Source organism: Asterias amurensis, chromosome 13, assembly GCF_032118995.1.
Source record: "Asterias amurensis chromosome 13, ASM3211899v1".
Classification (NCBI taxonomy): domain Eukaryota; kingdom Metazoa; phylum Echinodermata; class Asteroidea; order Forcipulatida; family Asteriidae; genus Asterias; species Asterias amurensis.
In genome coordinates, this window is record NC_092660.1 from 20,525,285 (window position 1) to 20,536,041 (window position 10,757).

General features: G+C 38.5%; 1 protein-coding gene across 3 annotated transcripts in view; it reads right to left on the bottom strand.

Annotated features, from left to right (window-relative positions):
* Window positions 1-7,223, bottom strand: part of LOC139945795 (uncharacterized) — a 37,856-nt gene extending 30,633 nt beyond the window's left edge. For all 3 annotated transcript variants that reach the window (XM_071943225.1, XM_071943224.1, XM_071943223.1), the window contains exons 1-4: window positions 7,009-7,223; window positions 5,655-5,695; window positions 4,588-4,662; window positions 1,486-1,549 (exon numbers count right to left, since the gene is read on the bottom strand). In XM_071943225.1, coding sequence (XP_071799326.1) covers window positions 1,486-1,549; window positions 4,588-4,662; window positions 5,655-5,695; window positions 7,009-7,110 — 282 coding nt within the window. In that variant the 5' untranslated portion in view covers window positions 7,111-7,223. The remainder of the gene's footprint in view (window positions 1-1,485; window positions 1,550-4,587; window positions 4,663-5,654; window positions 5,696-7,008) is intronic.
* Between the last annotated feature and the right edge of the window lie 3,534 nt (window positions 7,224-10,757).

The following is a 10,757-nucleotide window of genomic DNA, read 5'->3' on the forward strand; positions in this document are numbered from 1 at the left end:
GCACTCTGAAATCCTTCACTATGTGTGCACGTAACACGTGAAGCGCTCATAGAAATAAACATACGCCGTTGCACTATAAATAGATTTGCCCGGTTGATAGTCTGCAATTTGCCTATATTTAGAAGCGGTCAGCTTTTCATTGTGAAAAGAAAGTGTATTCAGCATTCACATCATCATATCGAATCGTCACCCAGTACTAAGCGTACTATGCCTTAAAATGACTCGGCAATGCACCCGGGCATCATCAAATATGCAGATGTGATCTGAATAGGGAAAGGGGGGGTGGGTACACAACAAGCATTAGCCATACTTCCTACAGATTGATCCCCATGTGATCATATCTCTATAGGATGACAGGGCCTCTGGCTAAAAATAACCCCAATATACTCGCGCCCCCTACCCTTACAAAAGGAAACGTCTAATTTTATTTTTGTAGATCGGGGGAGGGGGGGGGGGGGGAGGAAGAGTATCGCAGGGTAACCTAAGAACAGCAGACGCTTGCGGACTCGTCTTGTATGAAGAGATTGGGTGCAATATGACACTATTCACTGACGATTATTTTTATTTCTAAGGTTGAACTTGAATACACAAAAGGTGGCAAGCTAGCCCGTCAGGGAGATGGGTAAGAAATGATGTGAATGAATGGGCAGATCACTGGCACTGACGTTAATTTATGCCTGGGGAGGAGGTGAGGGGGTGATGGCGCAGATGGTTCCATAACAAAGGCTTTTGTTTGGTAATTTTAAGCAAATGCTACCTGTATGTAAAACCAAACATGTTGTTGTTTTTTAATCATTTATCCAGTATGTCCAAGGTTATTCAACGTCATTTGAGAATGGCAGAAACATGTCAATATTTTGCACATCTAACTATAGTGACGTATGATAAGTGAAAGTGTACTAAAGATGCAACATGGTGATTGGTGATTCTATGCAACCAGTTCTCAAAATAATGTTTGTGTACTTAAAGTAACTAAATCATTAACTCAATAGAACGTCATCCAAAATGCTACATTGAAACAGACATGATACATGTACAATGTAAATCCCTTCCGTCTACAATTTAATATCAAACCTACACCAATGTTTGAAGAAAACTCATTTGGTTTACTAAAATCGCTGTCTGCGTCAGAAGTACATGTACCTACATTTGTCCAAACAATCTACATCAACGAGGTATGTGTACATGCAACGCCTCAGTGCTTTAGAGAAAACTCTCTATTTTGGCGCTCTAGTATAAATGACTTTTGATTTGACGAGGGAATTTATTCCATCAGAATATTTGACAATTAATTGGTCCAAGTTCTTGTACGTAAGTTGGAAAGTTATTAAAGTTAAGCAGGTAATTGAACTTTTTCTACACAGTGAACATCTACGCAGCTAATGAAAGTGCAAGGGTCAGATCATCAGACCATTACTTCATGGACTATTGGGTGAAAACATTTTAATTAAACCCAACAAGTGTTTATAAGTTACATGTACTTACCAGCTGTCTAACTGCATCAATAGCTCTGTTATACTTCTCACACAGTGTATGCATACTTTCGTAGCTGTTGAGTGGGAAAGGTAAATAATTTGAGTTATCAAGAATTTGATAAAAATATAGAAAGTTTGCAGTTGTTCAAAGCTGAATCCTTGAGATTCCAAACACCAGTACTGGAATTCTTGAGAACCAAACAAGTCATTGATTTCATTGCCCTGGTCTTGGTGCTCCTTAACATGTTCATGGGTAAACCAAAAATGTTATTCTAAATGTGGTATCCTTTTCCAAATGAAACTCGCCTTGCCCCTTATGAAGTTAAGTTCAAGACCTCAGGCATGGAATTACACAGAGGACACAGAGGCTAGGGTTTCTGTTGTCCCATGTATGTTGGCCTTGGTGCCCCAAATATTTTTATGGTAGACTGTGTGAAATGAAAATTGCCTTGCCTTTCCCCAGATGAACTTGCAGGTATGAAACTTGCCTGTACACAGCAGTAAATGTGGTTAATTTGGCTAGGAATTGCTTTCAAAACAGTGTGTGGTGGTGGAAATTATGGAATTCAGATTGTACAATACACAACATCAATATGAAAGTATGAAAGATGTTTTGACATTGGGAGTATCTTGGGGCATAAATTCTCCAGGAACCAGGAATTTTCTGGGAACCCCCTCTGAGAACTCCCCCCCCCCCACCTAACCATATAGGAACTACATACATGTAGTCTGAGGCAAGTCATCCCTGTTTTGACTGACTTTTCATGCACATTTAATAAAACTCTTCCTTGACCTGACAAAAACTCTGAGACAGTCTGGGGACCTTCAGGAAAGAATTAGCCTTTTTGAGGTATGGTGTCCACCACAAATTTACCCTAACCAAATAGTGTTATAGTGTGTCCACCATTCTCAAAAAGGCTTACACTCAAAGAATTATTAACTGGTTGCCTAAAGTTACTCTGTAGTGGGATACATGAAATGTCTTCGTTCTTGTAAGTACACACTTGTGTGTACATAGTGAAAACAAGACAATTATTTCCCATCAACGACAGGGGTCGAAATTGCCACTAGCCCGCTAGCCCGGGACTACCAGATATACAGCCGGGCTACTGATTTTTCCAGTTGATAGCCCGACGGGCTAGTGGAAAAATAATGCAAAAATCATCATCACAAACAATAAAGAACTATGTTATTGATGTATTGTAAAGTTTGAGCCGTGACGCGAGACATAATGTGTCTTTCGGGCTACCAAAATCTAATCAGGGCTACTAAAAATTATTGGTCACTAGCCCTGCTGACTACCATGGAAATACACTTAATTTCGACCCCTGAACGAGCTCCATAGAAACCATGTAAACCAAACACGTTCCATAATTCAGGATCCAATTAGTTTGCACTGTATGTAGATCTAGTCCTCTTGCACTTCCAGGATGTTACACTTGTAAAAATAGAACATTATGTTTTCAACATGACTTGGGGTTTCCCGGCCTTCTCTTCTTTCAACGAACAAACATTCCTAGCATCATCAGCATGAAAGAGAAACTGATATCGTAGTTCCCCCTTTAGAGCAATTGTACATTTGCTTTTGTTTTTGAAAGTGTGAACTTTCTTGGAACATGCTACATGTATCTATAAAGTCTTCAATGTGGGAGAAACAAACCATAGGAGAGCAAGTTGTTAGAAACACTTCTGTAGGTGCCATACAAATCTTGAAAATTTCACGAAAGGGAAAGCCTATTTTTGTTTTACATTTGTAATTTCCTAGAACGACACAATGAGTGTTGATTGAGAGTGAATCCCCCTCTTCCTTGAACTTTCAAGGCTCCCCCTTCCCAATCCCAAAGGGGAGTGTATAGACCGGATTCACCTGAACACTAACCCAGGAAACATCCTCAGGTGACAATGACGCTCAAACCTTTGTCATCAGGATGTTTTTAATCATTTAATTTTTATGTCACAATGGTGGCTGGCCAATTCTTGTTTCAGTCAGTCACCATCCTAAACCAAAAGGGAGAATTAGCCAAGTTTGCTATGGACAGTTTCAGTTTCTTGAGGACATCAGAAATAGTCCTAATGAGAAACAAGCTTCATCATCCATGAAAAACAAATTCACTTATAGGTCCTGTCGAAGGTGAAGTGAGCTGAGGTGGGATTGGGCCAGGGTCCCAATGGCTCCCGAAAAACCCATAAGTCACAATATGTAACAAACTTTATTAGCAACTGCAAACCCTATGGCCAGAAACCACATGTGTTGTATGTTCTTGTTACCAAGTCTTTTCAAGATGCACACAAATCATCTTTAAGTTGACTTAACATCTACAAACATTACTTTAAGTAACCTGTTTAGAAAGAAACTGTCATCCTTAGTTTTAATTTATTTTTGCTTTTTTGATTGTCCAAACGTGTTCCGCATCTCCCAGATTGATTCCCAAATTAAGACTCTCTAGACAGTTGGCATTGATCCAACATTTGCGTTGCCTAGCAATGACACACCCCCTCACTCACGCTGTACTTAGCGCGGTAAATTACGGATGTGCACTACTCCAATCACATGTACTAGTTATCAAGTTCACATGCTGTGTGTCTGCACAAAATATCAAGATTGTTATTTTCAACAATGTTTGATTTTCAAAAACACACAAGGCGAACACTGGTGAACTTAATGTCAATGTAATGTAGATTGTTTCATCAATTCATCTTAAAGTAAAACTGCTTTCCTTAAATTATTGACAAGAGATTGATTCCCCAAATCATACATTTTTACTAAAACTGTGAAATCCAACAGGGTTTTACAGAATCAGACTGTTGATTTTGTTGAATTTTAGTCTGTATGATTGATAGTTCATTTCTTGCTGGGAATAAAATTCTGGGTTTTTTCCCCCAGAGATATTTTCAAATCAACCACAAATTTAGTGCTGTTGGGTCATCATACACAAAACAGAAAGATTTACAAATTAAGGCTTTTGGATTTCATTAACAGGCAATCAACAACAATTGTTCCTTCATTTTGTCTCAAAATTGTTCTTCAGAGTTCTACACATTGTCAGCTGTGTAACAAACAGCCATTCCTAACTCCCATTGTTAAAGTCATTTACATACAATCTTGTCTTACCTTTTTGCATCAAAATCATTGAGTACATTTTGCTGCATGGCGGCCATAAGCTCTGGTATATCATCACAGACCCATCTGCAAGCAAGACACAAAAAGGAAGACAGTTGAGTCAGGCATCAAGGTAAAGTGAAATCATTTGCACATAACCAATTACAATCACAATGCAGTCTTATGGAATTTTTGTTTTAAAATCAAAGAGGGGACTTTATGGGGACTACCCTATTCCTACTACTCTGATGGCAGGAGTAGAATAGGGTCAACATTTCAAGGGCACAATTCAAATACAGGTAAGTTTTTTAATTGAAGTTGCGACTTGCCCCAAGCAGATTTTCTGCTTAAGTGGTGTGTGCTTAGCAGCCCAATGAACTGTTGCTCAAGTCTTAGTGATAGTTTCTAGAATTTAGTGGTCTCCCTGATCAGCAATTTGAGTGAACACAATACGTCTTCGTGCCTGAAGATTATTATGTTTTTATAGCAGTCAAGAAGACACATTGTATGCAAGTAAATTTAAGTTAAGTCAGACATGTACAAGTAAAGCCACAGGCAATGAAGAGTGCATCAAATCTAGAGCCATTCCTCATGTCAAAATACCACAATAAAAAAAATGACTGGTGGGTGGGAGTGGGGAGGGGGGGAGGGTATTGGTGGGTGGGAGTGGGGGGGGGGGAGGATATTGGTGGGTGGGAGTGGGGAGGGGGGGGGGAGGGTATTCAATACTAGTTTACTGAACTTGCTTTACAATAGTTGTTTCATTACAACCAGTAAGAACCTACAAATGTATAGGTGGAGATGTAATGTGCACTAACGGCAAGTTTAAACCCAAAAGGTGTTCCCACCCTAGTTCCCATCATAAAAAAAAATCACAGGTGAATTCTAGTAAACTTGTCAGGTGTGACTTCTATCGTGATGGCATTCATCATTTCAACAAAAAATTAAGGTTTGCATTATAAATGTATTATGCTTATTTTGTATGCTGGTGCATGACGGTGTACAATGAAGTCCATAAACTCAAACGGATTATGCTTTTTGATTTGATTTCAAGGCTACTATGTAGAAGGTCAACTTACTTGATTGTGTCGACGATTTCATTTGCTCCATCATTCTTATCCTGCAAAGGAAATGAACACAAAAGAGTGAAAGTTAGTTAGTTGTTCTGTAGAAATAACAGGAATACTCGGCCAATGGATGGGGCAACTGGGACAAAATACAAATAGTATACAAATTGCCCCACGGTCTCAATACATGTACATGTACATGTACATGGTGAACATTGCTTATGTATACACTGCATGAATAATACAGAAAACACTCGGACATTAGCATACTCCCCAAATGAATGATAAAGTGAAAATGATTGCTTGTAACGAAAATGTCTACGAAAAATAGTTGCAATTTATCATAATTCAGAGGATAAAATCACAAAACTACATCCCAATGATCGATGAAAATGACTTTAGTATATTTATAAGACTAAGACTGAGAGTTACAATCCATCACAAATGGTCCTTAACATAATGGCCACTGATTTTATATCTTTGGGGAATTGAAGTTAAAGTTTCTGTTGTTAAAAGGATCAATATTCAACTGAATTTTAATTATTACGTATTCATTTTAGAACCCCACTCATGGCTTCTTTCTATTTTTACTGTCCTCCAGATAGGTCACTGACTTTTGATAATATTTACCTATAACTTGGACTGAGCATGGAGGTACATGTAGCTACCTCCATGGACTGAGTAAGACATATATCAGAAGAAAATAATAACTGTAATGTAACAGGAAAAATTGCCCATAGCTTCCACATGACATGTGGTGATCTATATCAATAAAATCATTAATATTAACAACAGTGAGTAACAATGTTTATAAATAGCACACAGACAGACATCATGCACTCCTCTGTGTACTTTCTACTGCGATTCGTGAATCAATCAAATGAATAAAATAAAATGTACATGGAAAATTCCATGATTGGACTTGATTGAATGTAGCAATTGACAACACTAATACCTATGAGTACAGATATTAACTATTGTCACTTTGATTTTGAACAAATAGCAATTTAATACACACAAAAGGCAAGTTGTAAAGGTTTACGTGCTGACCGTAGTGCTGGCACCATTAAAGTACATGGTGGCACACACACACCGTTTTAGTGTGGCATTATTTGCTTGGCATTCTCCAAATCCCAATCTCAATTTTAATGACAGAAATAACGTTTCTGCAGAATAAAATAATAAATTTTTCACTGAGAAGGGTGTCATGATGTTGAACCCCATACCTGTGTGTAAGAATAGGCTTAGGTCAATAGTCTTGTCATTAATTTACCAATTAAACATGCACGTTGAGTTATTATTTTGATGTTTATTGCCATCAAACCAATGGTTAAATATTGACTGTACACAAACTCAATGGGTTTACCGTGTGCTGCAGAGGCCAAGTGTAGACGGCAGTTTCTGCTCCGGCAGGGCTGTGTAACCTCAATTCCAACGGTCCATTTTGCTCGCCTGAGTCGTCGTCCATCCTGCCAACTCGATCCGTGTCCACAAAAATGATTACTTTGACGGCATTTTTCCAGAGAAATATACTATTTTCCGGCCTGTGTGCTTTCCACAAGCTACACGCACGACGTACGTACAAAGAAAACCCACCCCATTGGAATATCACGTGGCCTTCATAAAGCCGTCTGATTGGTTGATTGCACGAACATGGGCATCTCATTAATGGAAAGGGGTGTGCGTTTACGTCACAAATCGTATATAAGCACGTAGCGCGTATGCATAATATACCATAGAAAATCTCTATAAGTATAGAAATTCACGAAAATGATGAATTACGGCCTACTTATAATGTAAATGAAAGTAATTTATTTATACTATCCCTATCAGTTTAGTAGAATCGTCATTGTCATTCATAGATTCTTTACACAAGCAGCGTCCATTCACAGAAACCTGTCGTCGTATATCAACAAATTTGTTCATTCATGGAAATGAATCCCTGTCAATGGGACTTCAGTGACCGCAAAACAATAATTTTAAGTACTCACATTTCTGCAAAACCGTGTCAAATAAATCGAACAAAATTTCACTGAATCCCTGCCTATAATATTAACCCCGAAAACTGTCAAAGAAACAATGTGAGTAATTTATGCCGGAAACAAATAAAACACAATTTTTTTAAGTGGTTTCTAGGCCTACTAAAACAAAAAAATTATAACCGACAATTAAAATGACAATTCACTCATGATCTGCAAATGTATAACTTTGATCACGAAGTATTACAAATTCCTCCCTATACTTTCTGTATCACAATATAAAACTGAAACAAGGGGAATTACCCCTACAGTTTGATTCAATTTACTACTAGTCACAATTACACGAGGAAGTTCTGGTATTTTCCATCTGCTGCACGTGACGATGACGATTTGGCGGGAAGGGCTTGCGGTTAAACATTAATGAGCAATAATGACTACATACTCCCCACGCAATACTGGAAACAACTATTAAAAATGTTGGGGTTTATTTATACGTCAGATGCAAATTTGATTGGAATGATTGAGAATTGACGTCAATGAATCAAGTTAAAATTAACAAAAAAAGTCAAGAATTAACCATTAATTTATTAGAGGTTCCTATGATAAATAGGGCTACATCAGTGGGAGTACCGACAATATTAATGTGCCGGACACTTAGATTTCATGTTTGTTGAAACATTGATGACCAGGAGCTATAGTAGGATCCCGTAATAATTACAAAGCCTTTAAAACCCCACAAAATATATTTCTTTAGGGAATGCTTAGCAGGAATCGTGTACTTAACAATAATGTGTATCGCTCGTGACTGGTTCCTATGCTGGTTACTTGCTTAGCAATTAAGCAAGACAATGAGTAAAGATAAGCACTATTTAAAAGCAAGAAAGCAGGGAATAATGTTATTGCAAACACATTATTTTAGGAATTTTGACCTGCAAATTTCCTGGATGGTTTTGGTGACAGTAATTTTAAAGGAAGTAAGTTTACTATAGAGTAGTTTTTGTCGACTAATGATTGCATCTTTAAGCCATGCATGTGGTTGTTGCACACGTGTGGGTGTTTTGAGTCGGGAAAGCCCTAGCATGGATTGCGGTCGCATGGCAGTCGTTGAGTCATCGATATCAACATTAGGAGTGTGTCGATGGCCGCAAGATGGAGAGGTAGTACAGCAGGTCTACGTGATAAAATCATTCCATAACACTGACAACAATGACACTGTATACGATTAACCTCATCCAACACTAAGGTAACTGATTTACAATTTTTAAGTCTACATAATTTACACATTTGATTGTTTATTCAATGTATCGACTGATTTATATATTATTACTAGTGTAAGCATGGAGGAGTAAATTTATTCCTCCATGCTAGTAGTGTTACCTGTCATCAATATTAGGTATTTTATTTGTCTATATATTTATTTTGTATAGCAGTGTAATTAGGTCTTCTTGTGTTTCTAATTTATTTATAAACTTATTTATTGATTTACAATTTTTATTTTTGCTAATTCAATGAATTAAGAATGTGAATAAATAATGAGCCTCTTCCAAAAACGTTAGTGACAAAACCCTTATCACGCAAAGTTAATTGTTTTCAGATGATGAGTTAAACAATGGAAAACCACCAGAGGATCTGCTGCCACCTAGCGTTCATTTATCCTTACAGATAAAGACAGGCACTGGTCTTTTGTCTCATTGAATGGAATATTATGCATATTATGCAAGCTTGTGCTCTGGGAGCCCAAGTAAGGTCAAGCCCAAAGTGGTCGAGGCCATCTGACCTATGTCGATCTGCTGAAAAAGGACACTGGATTTGTGACAGCTGGGGAAGTGTCCACATGCATAAAGGACAGGAAGACATGGAGAAACCTCAACCGTAATATCATTGACCGAGGACACCACTCGAAATAGAAGGAAATGACGCGTAAATGAACAAACTCACACAGTAATGGTGCGCAAGGTAAACATTTGATGTCAAGTTCAAAACGCCGCGGTGTATGGAGTTTTCCACGAGACTCGAATAACTTGTGACGTCAAATTGTACGGGCTTCAATTTGCCTGTTCTTTCCCGTGCAGACTAACAACATTGGGCAAATTCTTTGCTCTCCTAACCATACCCACCAGCAAGGTCTGGCCCTTACGCCGGAGAAGTAAAGAATCGGCGCTTACACGTAAGCAGTGAATTCCGCGTTTACGTCAGTTGTTCTCCTCCGCGTTTAGCAGAATTCCCCCTGTAAGCGAACAATGGTGATCGCAAGCGCAAATTCGGCGGTAAGCAGAGCATAAAAATGTGTCCATTAGGACTATGTCCATTAGCTAAGGAAACGCCTTCTCGTTGATAGGGGAGAATTTTTTATGGTATAAATGTAAACTAATTTATGCAAACTTTATTGAACCACGAAACCTCCGATCCTTTTTTAAACCTCCTTATTGTGTTATTTTTCTCGGTAGATCGTGCTATTCGACTGTGTCGTCATGCTTTCGTCACATCAAGATAAGCAGTTGAGCCGCGCAATTTCCGAAATGACCATATATCGCCAAGAAGCCATCACTCATTGCTGACGTCAGAGCTACTATTAAATGAAGGAGAGGGGAAAACGCGGGAACGTGCGAGAGGATGACGTAGGCAGTGGCTAGGATAGAATTACGCGCTATCAGAAATTCATGCAATGCTTGTGCAGGCGGGTAGAGCTGAATGACATACGATATGATTCGACTATACGGCTAGGTCGAAGAGCGATTTCAATGCAGCGATTGCCTCTTAGCACCGGGCAATTTGCACATGACGTATAATACATCTATGTGATTGTCAGGTTGTAGTGTTTGCAGTGCAATGTCAAATACAGATTATGTGCCGTCATGGGAGTGTGGTTTATGTTAATGAGTGATATCAATGTACTGGCCCGGAGTGTTTTAATAGCGCGCCATTCTGGGCGAAGTATGAGGCTTTGATATCTTGTCAGCTGAGCATTGTTTGTGCGAATTAACAGACGGCACATTATGTACATAGTTTACATTGAAACAGAACCCCATTCACCTTAAGAAATGCAACTAATTATTGTTTTGTTTAAAAAGAAGGTGTATATTGAATCGAAAATTTGGTGGTTTAGGGACAGTTCAAAGCAATACACAAATCGGAA